The 19,037-nt window shown below is 41.2% G+C and overlaps 1 protein-coding gene across 23 annotated transcripts in view; it reads right to left on the bottom strand.

The window, feature by feature from the left end:
- pleca (plectin a) overlaps window positions 1-19,037 on the bottom strand; it is a 93,454-nt gene that overhangs the window by 30,133 nt on the left and 44,284 nt on the right. For 8 of the 23 annotated variants that reach the window (XM_067490412.1, XM_067490597.1, XM_067490693.1 and 5 more), the window contains 2 exons: window positions 2,571-2,632; window positions 707-721 (listed from right to left, as the gene is read on the bottom strand). In XM_067490412.1, coding sequence (XP_067346513.1) covers window positions 707-721; window positions 2,571-2,632 — 77 coding nt within the window. Of the gene's footprint in view, window positions 1-706; window positions 722-2,570; window positions 2,633-4,715; window positions 4,945-9,171; window positions 9,338-13,350; window positions 13,556-16,788; window positions 16,875-19,037 lie in introns of those variants that run through there. The other 15 variants (XM_067490503.1, XM_067490787.1, XM_067490962.1 and 12 more) reach the window with 9 other exon arrangements.

Raw genomic sequence — 19,037 nt, 5'->3', positions numbered from 1 at the left:
TTCTTAATTTTGGCCATTCTTCTAATTGGCTAAGTTATTGTTTGACAGATGTAGGTTAACAACAGGAGGAATATAAAAGCGGTTTCAGTTGAAAACAGTTTGGTAAAGCTGCTTACTCACACATGAAAACACAAGAGAGCACCCATGCACACACACGTACACAACTTTAAGTCAATGGGCAAAAGCCTAAAGGACATTTTCAGTGAAGTGTGTAGGTAATAAATCTAATATTTTCCCTAAGTTTCTCTTCAAAAAGAAGTTGTGCTGAAACCAGATTTGTTTGCAAAGTCACCGATAATTGAATCGCTCATGTTTTTGAGATCTTGGTTATGTTGCCCTGTCTGCTAATCTCAGCAAGAAAGCTGTTAAATATAAAAGAGATAAATATTATACACAAAAACATAAGGCTGACAGTCAAATTTTCCTTTGAGTCTTAACTGCAACATAACAAATGATGCTAATTAGACTCCTAAAAGCCTAAAGTGTGTCCTTTACTACCGCATTAAATTCACTGTATTAATAATCATAGAGTTACGTAACATGCAAAAGCCACATTGTACTGCAGACAAAGCTCTCACAGCAGTAGGAAGAGAGTCCAAGTGTTAAAATGAGAGAAGAAGCTCACATAACAAAGGCTAAAAATGTAAACCCAGGCATGCAGGCACAAATGTGTCCACTCAGCACTCTGCTCACAGACAGCACCTACCTCTGCCTTCCAGTGCTGATGAGACAGGATGGACGATGAAAAGAAGAAACAGTTTGATGTGAGAAGAAATTAAACTGTAGGGATGTGTTAAGGAAAAGAACAAACATGCAGAGACGGGTTTGATGTGACAGACAAAGACGCCTGGTCATTTTCTGGTTAATGTAGCAGATCCCATCTTTGAACTAACAAAAGAAATGTTTTTCCATTTCATTTTTATGAATGTCCCGATTAAAATAAAAGGCTTAAATAAAACACAGATTAACGTGTGGTTTTTATTCTCCATATTCTAAAAGGAGGTGTAAGACCTGTTGCAGCAGATGTGGCTGTAAGAGTTCAGTGTTTCTGCTCCCGTAGTTTAATCCCATGATTCGGATGTGTCGGTGAGTCCAAAATGCCTCAGGGGCATCCAGATCCTAGACGCACTCGAATCATTTGGACTCAAATCTGAGGGATTTCCCGAAAAAGAAGCGGTGACTGGCAACAAAGAACGCAGTCAGTCCTCACGGGTTGACGGACTCAGTCCCCCAGTGAAAACAAAGACTTGTCAACCAGAACATGCTGCAGGGCAGCAGCCAACACGCTCCAGGTAAAAGGAGACATTAGCTTATTTAATGGTTGCTAAACACATCCCAATGTGACAAGTAACAAAAATAAAAACACACCCAGTTAACAGTATTTCACAGACAGAATACAATGGCATCTGTTACAAACTGTGCCTTGTTTCCCTCTTTTCATTCTGACATAATATTAAACTGCATGTAGTAAAATGTCAGAGTGTCATAGAAAGGTCCCCACTGTCCAGCTTCACTCCTCAAGTGGATGTCGCAAGGTAAGTTACTAATTGTGACTGAAGAGAAGAGCAAATCTTTTCGCTGACGATTATAACTACGATCCTGCTTGGTTGTTGTATTTAATCAAGTGTAAACTGCAACAATCAGCAGATTAATTGTTTAATTTAACAGTCAAATAATCATATACTATTTCATTTAATTCGGTTTTCGAGAATAACAGCGTAATCTTCCTCTAAACTCTCATTATTTGCTCTTTTCTATCATATTTGATGGTAAATTTAATTTTTTAGGTTATTTGATTTTGAAACAAACTCATCCCCGCTTTGTAATTGTTTGGCTGAATTATTAAAATCAATAAGTTTATCATTTAAGCCGCAAATAATATATATATATTTTTTTTGTTGGGCATTAGTGCATGGGAAGTTCCCAGAGCTCAAGGGGGCGTCTTTATGTGAGTGCAGGGGAATGTACAGTTTATTACACATAGGAAGTGTTTGCTATTTGCAGATCATGACTCACTAAGGTGGATGACACAAGTCTTGCAGTGTCATGGCTACAAACAAACAGGACTGATAAACGTACATTCAGTGTAGGAGCTCGGTCCTAGAGCTTTCTGTTCCCCTGCAGAGCCCTGAGACGCCGCCCCTGACGGTCTGCGGCACAGATGTGAAACCTGACCGAGCCCGGGCCAACGATGCCCTGGTGCCCAAATGCCGGCTACTAAAGTGAGGCCAGGTGTTCGTGATTCACTCCCTCACACGCATGGAGTACAGTTAACACAAACAGCATCTGACTAGGTTTTTGTGCAGAGAAGAAATTTGTGCCCACAGTTTCCCAGAGTGTCTCTCTTTTTCTGCCGTGCTGAATCGAAACCTGTTTGTGTTATCCTTTCTAGTTCAGGTAAAAATTTCCAGCAGCGAGATGCAGTGAAGAAAACCTTTGGAGTAATGTAATCTGTAGTAACCAGGGGAGAAACCAACGTAAGTGATTAAAAAGGACAGGTGGCACCTTTCTGATTACCCCACAGATTTTTACTGTTTAGAGTCGATAATTATTAGTGCACGTGTTCTTACCTTCACCAGGTGCTTGTTGACCCATTTTGTGAAGGTCTTTTTCTGAACTCTGTCTCGTTCATCTGTGGACAGACAGGAAAAAAACAGCTCAGTTTTAACAAATAACTAAGAATAAAGTGTAGTTTACAATATCGCTGACCACTTTCCCAGACTACAATGACCCAGAGACAATTCATTTTGAACCGTGCGTGTTGTAAAACACACCTTGTGAACACCTTTCTTAGGTGGAAGACGTTGATGCCATTATTGAACTCTCTCATTCCCAAGCAATGGTGATTATCTGTAGAGCTTGACTAAGACCAATCATCTATTTCAGGAAAATTTCAAATCTCAGCAAATTGATTTTGTTTGCATAGTGAATGAAACTCCATGGTTCCCCTGGCTGATCATCCAACAAACCCTAAAATAAATTCTTTGACCCCCTCAGAAAAACCCTGACCCCCAGTAATGGCTTTAGAAGCAGTAAATGGTTTTTGTATTTAGTGAGCTTAAACATTAAAAACCAGAGTTATGTTCCCACGTTATGAGACACTAGAGTAAACATTTTTTTTTTTTTAGGTTATAAAGCTTTCCCAGGCTCGGATAAATATCTGAGCCACCACACAGCCAGAAAAACAGATTCCTGAACATGTGAAGTTCAGAGACTGCAGAGAACACTGCCATTCAGACGGTAAACTCCCTCTTATAGCGATCTACAACTTGTCCATCAAAATACAACAAAGGTGTCGTATGTGTCAGGGAAAACACGAGTTAATCACACTTCTGATTATCACCTCTACAGGAACAGGCTCTAGCTTGTAAGTCTGGTGCCATTTTGGTTTGAGGTTAGTGGCTGATTATTTCAACTTAAACTCTCAAGTACCAGCAAATACTCAACAATATTTTCCTTACATTTAATCAAACATACAGCATCTCTTCACCATCATTGCTTGAGTAAGTCATGAGAATTTTTTGTCAACCAGTGATCATCATGATGTACTGGAACAAATCTGTCTTTGAGCAGTTTGTAGGTTCTAAACTAACAAGACAGTGAAAACCATTATGTTGGGCTTTGCTGTAAGTCACACTGGGCAAAGAGCTTTATTGTTTTATCGAGATCAGCTCTGAGATAAAAGACAGAAGTGATCAGATGAAAAAAAGAGAACAGAGAAACCCCAGACGAAGAGGACATCCCATAGTGCCAACACCCTTTTTAGGGTGGCATTGTGTCGATGACTCAAACGCATCCGTGACTGTCGGAGTCGAAATCGAGAAGTGAAAATAACCTCAACCGCACAGATGATTGTTTCTTCAGAAATTAAGGCAAACTGCAATTAACATTCCTTAAACAAACCAGTAACATACCAAATACTGACACTGAAAAAAAACTTTACTGATCCGTTTTACAAATAATGTGCATGCTTGTCTGACTTCTGTTGCCTGGAGCTGCAGACTGAGCCATGGAGGTTTTCTTTCATCCTCTGAGATAAGGCAACTTTCAAGATAAGGTGAGAGATATCAGGTCTCCTGAAAGAACATTATTGTGTGTTTGCTGCAGTATAAGCAAACCATCCTGTCACTCTGTTGCTGAAAAATGCTGTTGTGATGTGGATCCCCTCCCTCGAGGCAATAACATGCTTTTTAATATAATTTTATTATATTACATTTTTTAATTACACCCTCAGATTCCTTCACTATGCTATAAGTTATTTTAAACCATCTAAACTATATTTGATTTGAGGAACAAAAAAAATCAAACATCAAGTTATTTTTTCAGTTCCTCTCTGTTTTCAAATACAATTATTCGTCTGTGCAGCAAAGAATCCGACTCCAGAAAGTCTGTCTTCTGACTCAAATGGGTGTCAGCACAGTTGACCAATAAAAAGAGGAAAAGCCATGACACATGAAGGGGTGTGGCCCATTTGATAAAAGGGAGGTAGAAGACCACCAAGTACAAAAATTGGACTTAAAATAAATAAGCAGAAAATGAGCAAAAACCTGAGAATTAATGTGACAGACTCAACAGTTAGTTGAGAGACACAACTACACAATTGTTATTACAAGTTATGTTTCCATTTTCAACAATCTAACCACAGGAAAAAAAAACCCACAAAAACTCTCACAAAAGAGCCACAGAAGCAAAGTAAGCATTAAGATAAACTCTACCTTTCCTGTGATCCGTGGCCTTGAGCATCCCCTGCGAGTAAGACTCCTCAATGAAGACCCCATCACTACCCACACTGTCAGAGGAGTAGTTTCTAAATCTCTGCTGCCACGCCATGCTGCCGTTATCTCAGTGATCAAAAGCCAAGCAGAAGCCTCTGCAGGATTAGAGGCAATGTTTTCTACTTTCCACTTCTTCCTATAGCCTGAAACACTGCTTCACAGTCAGGGATCCTGCACTTAAGTGGGAGTGTTCAAGCCACTGATTCAGTTCCTGAACACAAGACTTGCTGCCTTTTTTTCCTCCCTGCCTTCATTTGTTGTCTCTGACATTCTATGGTCCAATTTTTTTTTTTTTAAAAAACCAACTCATGAAAAATGCCTGCCTGCGGGCTACGATGTTAGAAACTGTCACTCAGCACGGAGTGGTGTGTAGAGGAAGAGAGGGGAAGAAGAGTCCCCTTGTGGCCCTGCAGTGTTATGTAGACCTCAGCCCCACCCACCATACCACACCTCACCAAAGACCCTCAGAGCACCCAACCAACAAACGCCAAAACCAAAGACTTTAGATAAGTCTCCCACATTTTCACAGACACTTTATTTGTGTTTTTCCTTGTTACCTTATTGCTGCTTGCCAATGTAGTGATGAGCTGAGTATTGTAATGTACAGTTTGCTCCAATAACCATGATTTCAGCTGTCAAACAAGCTGCCACCTAACTGTAATCTTTAGCACTATCCAACAATAATAAGATTTGTTCCAGAATATAAAGGCAACTGAATGTTCACAATCATTTCAGACATCTTAAGAAAGTTTAACATTTATTAAATTACATTTTTTAATGCAAGAATAAAAATTATTGCTATTCAATTACTAGTCTATACTTATTTATGATATTACTAATTTAAGTGAACAGTTGTGCCAAATGTGATGAAATTCACACTGTTTCTCAGATATATGTAACATTGTTGAGAATGGGTCAAATGCGAGGTCACACTAAATTTGACTGAAAAATTAAAATCTGTTCATCTTTTAGTCCTGGTGGACATGTGCCAAATTTAAAGACATTTCCTCAAGGTGTTCCTGAGATTTTGTGTTTTTGAGAATGGGAACTCCTCTGGAAATTATGTTTAGGAAAAGTTCAGAAACAGCAACTCCAGCACTGATGTCTATAAAAGAAACTGCGGTTTTGATCGTAGCATCATACTGCAGAAGAGAGAAAAGCCTGCTCTCGTAAGATCCAACCAGATGTGCATGACACCTAATAATTAGAAAAAAACTGTAAAGACACTAATCCAGACAAGCATCACTCTCAAGTGTGTGGTCTGAGGCCGGAAGGTTGGACATGCTACACAGCATCACAGGGGCCTAAATCAGATGCCTGTTCCTCATCAGAAATCAGTCAAAGACACAGCAGAGCAAGTTTAATGTCTTTAGCCATTTGGCACAACTAAAAGAAAATCTTGAGGATGAATGCTTTTCCTCCATCAGGAAACAATTACTGGGAGACTGGCAGTGAAGTCTTACTTTCCTTGCATAACAGACAGCAGACACTCACAATATGGGGGGGAGGGGGGTTGTCTCCAGGAGAGAATCCAGCAGCAGAGAGGACACAAGCATTTTAAGATTTCTAACGAGAACAACCTTGTGGGAGTTTGACTACAATCATTTAGTTTGAATTAATTTTTTAGATCAATTCCCAACATCGTCTCAGTCAGTAGAGTTTACTACCACAAACAAAAAACAGATAAAAGAGGGAGAAAGACTTGGCTTTAGAAAACCTCTTGAGTAACCACACTGCTGAAGAAAATTACCCCAGACACAGAGCAGCTATTGTGGCTTTGGACTGAAGAAACAATGTGTGTCTATGTGCATGTGAACAAAAAGAAAAAGAATTGTTTCCATATTCTTCATGCCATAAAACTCTTCAATCAGCTTCTGTCTAAGACCGTCTGCACTAACACACAGCTTTCTGCAGCACAGTATCGGCATTGTTTTACAGCTGCACCTCTACACTAGCACATATATATGTTACAGCACATAAATACCTGTAACACCTTTCACACTTGAGAGCATCAATTTTCCGACACGATTCTGACGTAAGATTTTTTAGATGCCTACACAGGGAGGTGGCTTGTTGGGACTTGAGGTCGAAGCTGCTGATAATATTCCTTCACCAGACCTTAACCCATCCCTTTTTTGTGCAAACAAACATATTATAGACTGATTTTGATTTATTAATTTAAATCTTAATTTTGTACTTTTTTTTTTAAATTAGTTTTTTTGTCCTTTTGGCTTATCCTGTGAGTTCAGGGTCACCACAGCGGATCATTTTTTGCTGTTGATTTGGCACATTGTTCACGCTGGATGCACTTCCTGACACAACCCTCCACAATTTCTACCGGGCTTGGGACCGGCGCTGTGCGGCAAGGGATGGGGATGGGCTGTTGGGGGTTCAATTGTGTTTGATGTATAAAATGTGTCAGCAGCACAGGGACCCCTTTTAAAACTAATAATAAAGTCAGCCACACCTACAACATGCTGGTCCGTACACACAGTGCTGTACTGTGTGAATGTTTCTCCTTTCCCTGTAACTGATAACATGTAATGATAAACTGGTGGGAGTTTTACAGTTCAGCCAGGAGAAGCATGCAAGTCTCTGCATTCCTGCTGAGGGTGCGCCCACCCTCCTCACAAACAGGGGGAGCTGCCTCTCTCTGAGATAACACCACCCTGACCTGGAAAACTGTTTATCTGTGCAAGTGACAGCATGCGATGTCAGACTCACAGAGGACAGGAATATTAGCCAAGATGGGGTATCACCAGGTTCACAGGGTTTGACAGGGTTTATGATGGAAAGATGATGGAATGAATATTGGACTCTGGGAAGTTAAGGAATTCAAGTTATGGGACATATTCAACCTGAAGCTGCCAATAAAGACACTTTGGAAGCATTTACTACAACAGAAGAAGACAAAATTGTATCTGTTATTAAAACTGTGGAATGCATTCATCTTCAAAACAAACGGAGGTGGTGATAGGCAATGGGGAAAACAGTTTATTGTCCATCTGCATCTACCAAGAGAAGCCGAAAAGCAACAACACATTTAATGGTCATCGCTGAAGTTGGTCACATTGTGTTCTCCTTCATAATTACAAACGGCTGAGGACTCCAGCCCACTTTTGCACTAAAAGAATCATTGTCATACAGTATGCGTTCAAAAACACACGTAATTAGCCACACATGGTGTTTACAACCATGTGGTTATGAAAATATGGAGGCGGGATAATTGCTGGATTTATGATCCTCAGCTGTGACAGTCAAGGCCAATTAAAGAGAAGCTGAAATTATTCCTCATCACTGTTTCTCTCCCTCTTCTGTAGGAAAAGCTCCCCTGCAAAAAGTCAGAACAGCTCGTGCTCAACTATAATCCACTTTAATGTCTAACTAGTAGCTGGCAACCTTCCTTGCTCCAACTCCCTAATCAGGGTTTGGGCTACTGTAAAGGGAGTCCAAGGTCACCTCGGGCCCTCCAATGCTGAGTTATGTTTATGAACAGTCACTTCTCATTTTGGGATTTCGAAGACTGGTTGCCATGAAAACACTGCAAAAGAAGCTACTGGATGTTTACAAGAGTTTTTCGTGCCTCAAAACCTCTGGAGAGCTCCACGTTTGGAGGGGGAAAGGAAATTTCTCACAGCACTTAAAATTTCAGTGTCCAAAAAAATACAAACATTTGTGAGATCTGAGAATAAATTACAGATGACACTGTTCAGCGCTGTCAGTCCATAAACAAACATCCACTTAAGCCTCTCTGTCGACAAACTGCACATTCAGTTGCTGACAGTTGGCCGATTCAGTTGTTAACAGTAATTATGTGAAAATGTGAGCTAGGAAATACTGAATTACAGGAAAACGTTATGCTTTTTAATCAAAGATCATTATTCAGTCTTTAGTCCACAGTGTTGTTTAGTCTGTGGCATAAAGACAGTCAAAGGTTTAAATTCAACAAACAAGTATTCTCATTATTGACTAAATCTACCATTTTTTTCTTCATAAATTTGGGGACTAATTGGATTGGATGAAGTCAGAAAATTGTGGAAAAACGCCATCATACATTCACAGAGCAACACTTCAAAACTAAAACAAATTTAACTTTAATCCTTAGCAGATTTAAATTAGGACCTGAGATTACTGTCAAAGAGCTTTTCAGTCCTCTAATAGCTTTACAATATTCTGTCAACTGCAACAAATGTGTAATAAATTACTTCTAAAATAAAGCGAAGCTTTGCTAAAGATCGTTTTGGACATCCGCTGTTTTGACCCTCAGGGCTTGCTGTTCTGTGGGTGGAGGCATGGAAAAGGTTAACATCATCACCATCAGCACCCCAAAGCCCCTCCCTACCAGAGCCTCCTCCGGTTACAGAGATGAAGACAGCGGCTGAACGCTCGGACCTACCTGCGCAGCACATGCGGCTGTACAAGTGGGAGCCCACTTCCCCGCAGCTCATTTCATGGATATAATTAGTTCGCCGGTAAAAAAGTCCCCACTCGGAGCCTCCACACCAGGACGGCACAGCATCGTGTATCGTATCCTCCACTTCAGCCATCCTGGTGTTTGTGTGTGTGTGTGAGTGTTTGTGCCGCGCGTAAACGCTGGACTTTCTTGAAAACGCCCCCCGACTCGCAAACGTCTCGTGTGTGGAACCAGCCCTCAAAACCTTTTTTCCCTCCTTTATCCAAACCACATGGAGAAGAAGGAAAAAAAAAAAAAAACAGACAGGGTTGTATCAGATTGCAGACACTTTGTCACAAGTCCAGCCCCCTTTTGTTTTGTTTAGTGAGACGGACTGGACACCTCCCAGCCGCTCCTCCATCCCCCTGCTGTCGCCTCCGTGGTTGCGCGTAGTATTAACGATTTGTGCCATTAAGGCGCGTATGGGAGGGACGTCCCCGAAATACACACGCTGGAGGGCTGTGTACACTGCAGAGGACTACAAGCTATGTCCCTATTATAGCATGTGTGATGTGTGAGGCTCACCCAGCATTGCATAATACCCCGGGCCCCTTAATGCGAAGCAGAAGAGTTCTGGGAAGACACGTGTGAATATTACAACCAGTTAGAGACCGTTTTATTCTCCTTCTTCTTTCATCTCACAATGGATAGTAACTGGGGAACAGGGGCAGTGGAAGTTTGACAAGCCGCATGTGCAACGTTAACCCGCGGGTTGTAAATCATCACTTTCCCTTCACCTCCACAACAGCTGTGGGCAATAAATAACTCCAACTGAGGAGTTGTGTTTTTTTCTCCCCCCTTTCTTTGCGTAACACCGAGGAATTCTTCACATTCATGAGCAGGTATTGGCTTAGTTTCAAGTCAAGGCAGCAGACACACACCTGTGACTGTCCCTGCAATGAATCAATCGCGTGGTTTCTAAAAGTACAGTACTGAATTTAGAATTGTGGCTACAAATACACGAATACTAGTTGAACAGCAGAACAGAATAAGATCAGAATGAGACTAGCACACATTCTTTTTCATTCTTATAGTGTAAGATGCATGTGTCACATTTTAAATGTTTCAACGATGTGAGCTTTCGAAAAACAGGTTTGCACTTTCTGAACAACCGTATTCAAAGTAGGACAGATACGTACATCTGCTTATTGCTCTTCACAATATGCTATTCAACAACATTCAGGACGGTTGAAGGCTTTTCTGTTCAGAAAAGCCTTTTAAAGTGATCATTACTTTTTTATTATTATGCTATGTTATTTTATGTTTTATAAGTTTCTATGCTTTACATGTTTTTTATTTTTTATACTTGCTTTTAATCTGCTTGTGTAGCACATTTGTCAACAAACGTAAAGTGCTTTATAAACAAAATAAATTATTATTATTATTCACATGATGTCAAACCCAAAGCCTTTTTAGAAAATGAAAAAAAAGAATGACAAAGTTTTCAAACACGCAAATGCTAAATGTGAGAGTTGTTGTTTCTAGATTTCCTTAAAGGAGTAATCTTTTTTTTTTTAATCAAACATTATTGGTGGTTCTTCACATGGACCAATGAGAGCTGAGCACCTGGATAAACACTGGCCTCCGCTCTACTCTATGTTCACAAAGACAGAGGATAAACCTGACCGCTTCAGCGGTTGGCCACTAATGTTTGTTGTGATGTGCAGGTTATTGTGAAGGGCATGTAGGGACATGGTGGGGCGTGCATTGTTTTCAACAGCCTTCAATAACAGCATGTTCTTTCACTTGTTCACTTTTTTTATTCCGATCTGCAGCAGTCATAGTGGGACATCCTTCCTCCTCAAGTCTGTTATTATCGCCACAGTGAAGGGAGACGGGAGACGGGAAAGTGAGTCACAGCTGCACAAAACGAGCCAAAATCTAACACTAAGTCCTGCAGTTTGCTGCATGTGGTATGTGGTTTCAAAGACGCCGCTGCCAGTCTGCTGTGTCGTCCACGGACACTGCTGTAGATTTGGGTGTGGCTTCCCAAACGGATTAGACGTACTCGCTGTTAAGGCTGGTGTTGTGAAGCATTGTAAAACTGTTGAGTCTTTAGAGACCTTCATACAAAAAGCATTAGCGGAAATCTCACGACAAGAGACTGAAAACAACAAGAAGGCATTAAAGGCTGCTGAGGAGCTTCCAGCAGAAAAACATAACGGTTCAGAATTTATAGAAACAAAGTCACTTGACTCCAAATATGCAAATGACTCCTTAATTGTCTGTGCGCGCTAACTGCTTTAAGGTTCAGAGGATCTAAGTTGGGCCACATGAAGGTAAAGCAAACACCTCCCCCTGCAGTTTGTTATGCTTGTATCCAGGATACATAGTCCGCCGTCCCTGGTGTTGAGTTTACCACCAATAGCCACCCACCATGTGCGGCAGTATGAGCTTTTTCTAAACCTGGCTCTGGGTGATTTCCCTTTCACCCACTTTCATCTTCACCTTGTGTCAAAGCCACCTTGTTACCCCAGCAAACTAAAGTTCAAATTTCACAAGTAGATCAGCTGCCTCCTTCCATCCACCAAATGTTTGTACCCATTTGTACCGGAGCTGTAATGTAAACAGAAACCACACTTGCAGTCTGGAAAAGATGAATCGCAACACCTCCCTCCTCTGTTGAGAATACATCATTAAAGCACAGACAGACGCAAAGAAGAGGAAATATGAGCATTGCCGATGTGCAGGATGTAGATTTATTGTCTGCACTGCGGCAAGTGCAGAGCTGAAAGCAGATCTGAAATGCAAAATGGCTGGATATCGACAGAAGGTAGAGATAACATGCAGCCTAGTTTTGCAATGTAATGTTTGCCTGCAATTTCCCAGTCAAACCACTCATTCTGCTGCCTTTATTTAATCAGCACTTTGGCTGTTCACGCTTTACAGAATACACAATGGTGTACAGATGGAGCTGAGAGGTGAATGGTGTTTTTTTAATTTCTACAGAATTTCCCTTTTAAGTCTCCAAATGGACACCTGTTATTTTGTCATTGCAATGATAATCATCATAATACACCCAGGCAAGTCACTGTTGTGAAAACTACTCTCATGTACACAAGGTGTGTCCCTGTTTACCTTCCTTTGAAAGGAGTTGTGCAGGTAATTATGTGACTTAGACCACTGGCAGTAAGGGAAAAGTCCAGGACATCGCGTCACCCTAGCAACATGACCACCCATTTTTAGAAGGTGTGTGTCCTATTTAAACAGTTTAAGCCTTTTTCCATTGCGATGTTTCAGCCAGCTTCATTTAAAGTGAATTTGTGGCCAAACAAGTTTCTTATCATGCTTAGTGAGACACAAAAACAATAGCTCTATTTGTGCTTGCAGAATGTCAGACAGACATCCTGTAATATGCCTCAGGGTGTGTCACCTGCAGGACTGTGTTAACAGCCTCAATGTGATTAGGTTTGCCAGCAGTGAAATAGGCCCGAAGGGTGTATGGTGACATTAAAAGCCAAAGGTGCCTGCAGGTATCCTTCAGGCTCGAGGTGAATAGCATGTCATTCTTCTTTCCTTGGCAGCACATGATTGGTGTGTAGAGAATACTCTTAAAGCCGTACAAGAATAAACCAGCTGAACAAGTCTATTAGCAATGCAGGAGTAACCACAGTTGATGTTAGGACATTCTGAATAGTCTGGAGCTTAACCTCACAACAAGTCAACTTAAAGAGCCACAAGTCAGACACGGCATTTTTTTCCCCCTAAAAACACACTATTTCAGGGAAAACCCCCCAGCTGAGGAGCAAAGCTGATGCTGAGGTGTGCACATCAAAGCTCTGACGAAGGCAGATTCTCCCCTGCGGACCAGAATACTCCAGCTCCTACGTCATCACAAAACAGCCAGCACTTACAGGGTTAACTGCAACAACTCCATACCACAGGAAACTGAGACGTGTGATGGAAAAAAAAAAAAAAAAAAGAGGGGGGAGTGAGTAGGAGAGAGAGTGTGCGCCACCAAAAAGCAAACAGGACGAGAGACGGCAGAGAAGACGGGAGGAGGAAAGCCGGCAAGAAACTATTCCCAGAGAAAAACGCTTTGATCTACCTTCCTCTAAACGCAGAGCTGTCATCTGTCCTACAGTAAGCCTCGTAGCGATACGTTTTCTCGGCTTTTCTTACCTTGCTTACGGCGCGTTCTCCACTGCCACACAACGATCAAAGTAACAATGTGGCCCACAACCACCAGGGCTGGGAACACATTTCCAGGGGGGCTTGCCGGCATTGGGCCTGGTAAAAAGTGGAGAGTCCCAGGCTCTGAAGACAGGTGGGAGGGCTGGAGCGGGGGGTGAAAGGTGAAGGGGGGAGTGGTAGGGAGGAGGGGGGAGCGCCTAGGGGTGTGGTGTCATCCCGGACTTTAAAACAAGCGCTGGAGCCAAGTTGTCCGCTGCATTTACGAGAGAAAGAAGAATGAAAGAGTACCCCTCCCTCTGACTCAGTCCTCTGGCAAAAGTGGCCAATCTTACTCCCTCCCTCCCTCCCTCCCTCTTTTGCCTGTACTTTACCGATTCCTCTCTCCTTTCCATCTCCTCTGCCGTTTAAAGTTGCACAAAATTTGCTCTAATTTTGCCAACACAAGCAAAGGTGCAGCCCTGAAATAGTCAAAAAGAAGTTTTGTCTTCTTCTGTTACTACTGTTTTTGACCATCAGGAATTGGCTGCTTGTTTTCCTTGCTCACTGCAGCCTATCTGCAGGAGTTAATAATATATGAGGCTGTTTTGTGTGACACACACACACACACACACACTCACACACACACACACAGATAAGCCTTGATAACAAGCAAAACTAAGTGCTAGTGAGATCCACCTTAAGCCAGTTTCAAAGTTTCCAGTTCATTCACTCCACTGAATTTCCTTTTGGCCACTGAAGGCTCCTTGCAGTTATTTTCCACCATAGTTTATGAGCCACAGATAATCCAAGACCAGTCCCTTCCTCTTTTTATAAATGTTTATACTGAAGCCATACTTCCCAACTTTATTTTTGCCCTCAAAGAACCACCCACTCGCTATCAATTTAATCTCCCTCTGAAACTCCACTACGGTGTGTTTCCCTAAATGCTAATCTTTTCCTTATGCTTGGATAGTGCAACCAGTTCCAAACTACTGTTTTACCACCAAAACCTCCTAAATACCAACTTTTTTTTTTTTAACCCTTAAACTGTGATTTCAATTTTTCCTCTGGACAGACCCTGTTATTACAGTGAGGAGCCCTAAGGGGAATTTTCTGCTCAAACTAGATGAAGCTCCTTTTGACAAGCAAACCTTAAAAACCAGTCCATCAGCCATAATTACACCTGCTTGTTATCACAGTGAGGTATCCAGTAAATATATCTCTCAGTATTTCAACTGGTTGTCGGCAGGCACTTTTGTTTTCGGCGTTTTCATACAGTATATCGGTGTCAAAGGCTTTGACACTTCTAAGATCTTTTCTCATAAGAGCATGACTACATTAAGATGGGTAAATGTGTAACCCCCTTATCTACGTTTTTGTGCTGAGATTGAAATGATGGTTTTCTTCCCTTAAACTGAAACCTTTTTTAAAAGCAACCCCCAGGCTGTTAAAATCTGTAACTCCTGGCTCAGAATTCTCAGATGCAGCCTTGCGTATGTGTATTTGCATGCATACAACCAAGGGCAGATCTTAGGGTGGCCAGGGGCGTTTGTTAAACTCTGGTCCCACCGCACACGGCAACATTTGGGTTGATCACTTTTGCTGCCCCTGACAAAAAGGCTGATTCAGAGCCGTCCCACATTGGGTGGTGGTGGTGTTAACATTAAAAAGTGATTTGCATATTGGAGCCAAGTTAATGCTCTCTCTTTTCACTAAATATTATTTGATGTTAATTGGTTTAATATCCTTTAAATTATATTCTTATATAACATTAGGTCTTGTTAGCTTTGCAAAGAAACTGGTTATTATTTACTTTATCTGTGTTATGTTTAAAAAGCAGTCAGGCTTCTATGTCTGGATAGACATTGAAGTTCTACTTCCTTGTTCTCTGTTTGTTTTGTGACAAAGCGACAACTCCAAAATTCTTGTAGTCTCCTGACTGCTGACTCCTGACAATGTGCAGAGGGGAAGTAGAAATAGTAGACTATTTTTTTCTTCGTTTTATTTCTGAGGTTGGTTAGGTTGTCAGTTCAGCATCCATGCTCAGTCGGAGGATCCCACCCCACCAGGTGTGGCCCCGTCCAGCCATTAAGGGCTACCTTGGTGACAATCCCGGGCCCGGATAAAAATGGGAGGGTTTTGGCAGGAAGGGCATGCGGCGCAAAAACTCAAGCCAAATCAACATGCGGAACACGTTCCGCTGTGACGACCTCTGAAGGGACAAGCCAAAAGCCGTTGATCTATTTCACGACTTAACGTGGGTGGAGTTAAATGCAGAAACAACCTGAACTCCTTGGAATACTTTAAAAGTAAAAAAGTACCCAGCTTAGGCCCTGATCAGACAGAGCGCTTTTGCAGATTACAAAATGCGAGTTAGACCAGATTGCCTGCTAAAGCGCGGTCTGTCTGATTAGAGCTTTAATGTAGATGTGGTCTAACTATAATTGCAAAAACAGACATAACACCTACTGTGACTAATGATACCTTTAAAACCCTCTTGCTGGAAGCAAAACGGCATCAGTGGCATTATTTCTGTTGTTAGAACATTGTGCAGGGAACATTAGATGATGTGCAGCAGAAACCCAACACCAAGACCAGTGTCACGAACACAAACTGAAAGCAATGGGATGCCGCATGCCAACCACGCTCCATAAAAGAAGCAGAAATAGATATTACAACCTAGAACTTGAGCTGCCTTTAACATAAGCACAGTGTCAATTTATAAACTGTACAGAGGACAATGCAGTAAGTGCTTGTCATGCACGGGCCTATTGTTGTTCAGTATGCTGTGACAAAGCTAAATGAATAATTTAAATAAACAAGTTGCTTTCAAAGACAAAACATTGAAATTGAAAGGTAAAACTACATGGTGTTGGCAGTTCAATCGGGCTGAAACCTTATATGATCCCAGCTTGAAAATATCAACAAATCCCTAAAGCCTCAGGAGCTGGCAGCTGAAATCGCCAATTAGTTACAGTGAAAACTGAGCAAAGGGCACAGGAGCAAGGGAGAAGTATAGACGTCTGGAATAAATTAACTCTACCACTCCCACATGGGAGGAGTCAGCCCACTCCCACTCTTCTCACATGGTATGCATTTGCTCAATGATTCCCACATTGTGGTACATATTCAGCATACCCACACATAAGCAATATAGCGGACCTTCATGACTATTCAGTTGTGTGGTAATGCAATCATGAATGATAAAGCTCTCACTAACAGCAAAGGTAGGTTTAAGTTTACAATGAAAGAATTGTCACAGGAGTTTCATTCAACAACTATTTATAGAAACACAGCAACACGGTAGCTGGGAGTGGCACTCTCCTAAGATGACATGCAAAATGCAATCATTTAAACCCATATTTATTCTTGCTGTAGCATCCCCTGATAAAAAGTCTAAAATAAAATATATTCCTGTAAAAAAAAAAATACAAAAATCAAACCTACCGACTGGAGGTCCCGAACAGAAACAACAGCACAAATCCATCTCCTCAGAGCGTCTTCACAACTTTGAGAAAGAAAACAGTGAACTGCCAAGGAGTCAAATCTGACCTCACGACATTGTGTTCTGATGAAAACCGGGGGGGCGTGTTAAAAAAAGCACATGAAAAAAAAAAAAAAAAAAGGGAAAAAAAGAGAGAAGTAGAGGCACAGCTGGGGAGTAAAATCTAGACGGTGCTGCGAGTTTCACTCAATTTGTGAGGCTTCCCTCAGTGGAAAGAGCATCTCATGCGTGGTGGTTTCTGACGAGCACCACTGGACAGAATCCATGTGCAGGGTTGCAGAAATTCCCAGGGACACATATTCTTACCGGATTCAGACAAAGAGCGGAAAACATGATTTAGCCAGCAAGCTACTATAACAAAGGCTTCTCTGTGAAAGCCATAAAAAATTTGGAGGCAGGTCAGTAATGCCCCCATATCCACAGGATATGAAACATACTGTATGACCATATGACTACTGCAGCAAATACTTTGTCATAAAAGTTCAACAATAAAAGGTGGAACATCTTGCTAATATTAAAACATGTAAGTATTAGACATATTACTCTTATCCCACGCCTGCCCAGTGGTAGCTGCTTTGTTGGCCAAAAGCCTTACCGATAACTTGTTGAAGTTATTCATAGAAAAAAAATTGCCAAATATTCACTGGATTCATTTGGTCAAATATTGTGTTTTGTGTTTCATTTAAATCAAAGATGAATATTAGCTTTAAACTATTGGTAAAAAGGGCTCTGGTTAGTTGTGATAAGCATTTTTAAATGTTTTATCAACCGAATGAATTATTTAAAAAGCAATTCATAAAGATCTAAATCCTTTGATTGCAGCTCTTCAGACAAATAATATTACCAAGCAAAACTAAAATGCAGTTTACTCAAAGCAACATGAAATATCTGTATCTTAGGGCACATCGTCTGTGCAGCTGTGCATTATTTCCGAGCCTCCCCAAGCCTTAAAGTTTCACTGTCTTGAGACATGAAGCAGCCAGTCAGGGGCCTTTCCGCTGCCCACTCCCCCTGTATTTAACACTAGGGAACTTGATACTAGACGCTGCCAGGCAGTGTGGGTGGTGTCTAACTCAAGGCCTTCGGTGCAAAGTTATGAACTATATTTTGCATCGGTCTTATTAGCTAAATAAACCCTTGTTGTACACATCTTAGATCAGAAAAAACAAACAGATATGAAGCAGGAAACCTTGTTTTGGAAAAAAAAAACCAAAAAACAGCAGAACACCTAAAACAATATGTCACAGTTTAATCACGAACCCAAAGCGCTCTCCTGGACGGGTATTTAATGAATGGTAATGAGAGACACAACTGTACTGGTTTCATCCTCTCCGGTCCTCCAGCTGAGACTCACCAAAGTATTTCTGTGCTGACACCTTTTGGTAAGAAGACAGAACTGTTCCAACAACAAAGACGTCCTACCTTGGCCGTGTTGAATCAAAGCCTCCATGAAGTCTCTAGTATAATTCATTTCCATCGTAGCTCAAAGAGTTTCTAGCTTATTTCACTTTGTCACTATAACATTTAAGAAATGCAACATATGTCACTAAACTAAGACAGGAGACAAGTAGCTCTGTGTGCAGCTGCCGCTGTTCTGTTCTAGTACAGTAAAGACTTTTAAAATGATGGAGTTTATTTTCATTGCAGGCTGGGCTAAAAACACTGAAGGGCAGATGAAAGGTGGCAACTGCCACATGTTCTCATCTGGACGGCTCTGCTGCTTCACCCTTCTTGCAGAGGCACGGGCAGGAAAAGCTGAGTGTGGCTTAATTGGACTCACATTTCCCAGTCTCTGCTTAGTCATATATCAGGGCCCAACAATGGAAAGTTCTCAGGCTGTTTATTTTTATGTAGCTTATGCAGAAGCACTGAGCATCATCTTGTGCAATTCTTTCACATGGAAACTCTGGGAAATGTGGCATGTATTGTAAAATGAAAATGACTGACTATGACTGTGAATGTAAATAATATTACATACTATGATTTACTGTACCATAGAAGTAGTGTAAAGGATAGAATTATTTTGCCAGCAGATGGCAGAGTTATCATCATTCCTATGTAATTTCAAAATTTCTATGTATACAGATTCTACAATAAGGAAAGTGAATCACAAATTCTCAATACATAAAAAATCACTGCTGCAACCACTGAATCACTGAACAATTGGTATAATGTAAATAAAAATAGAAAG

This window comes from Channa argus, chromosome 1 (genome assembly GCF_033026475.1).
Source record: "Channa argus isolate prfri chromosome 1, Channa argus male v1.0, whole genome shotgun sequence".
Lineage (NCBI taxonomy): Eukaryota > Metazoa > Chordata > Actinopteri > Anabantiformes > Channidae > Channa > Channa argus.
Note: the sequence above shows the minus strand (reverse complement) of the source record. Positions and strands in the feature narration are given on the sequence as shown.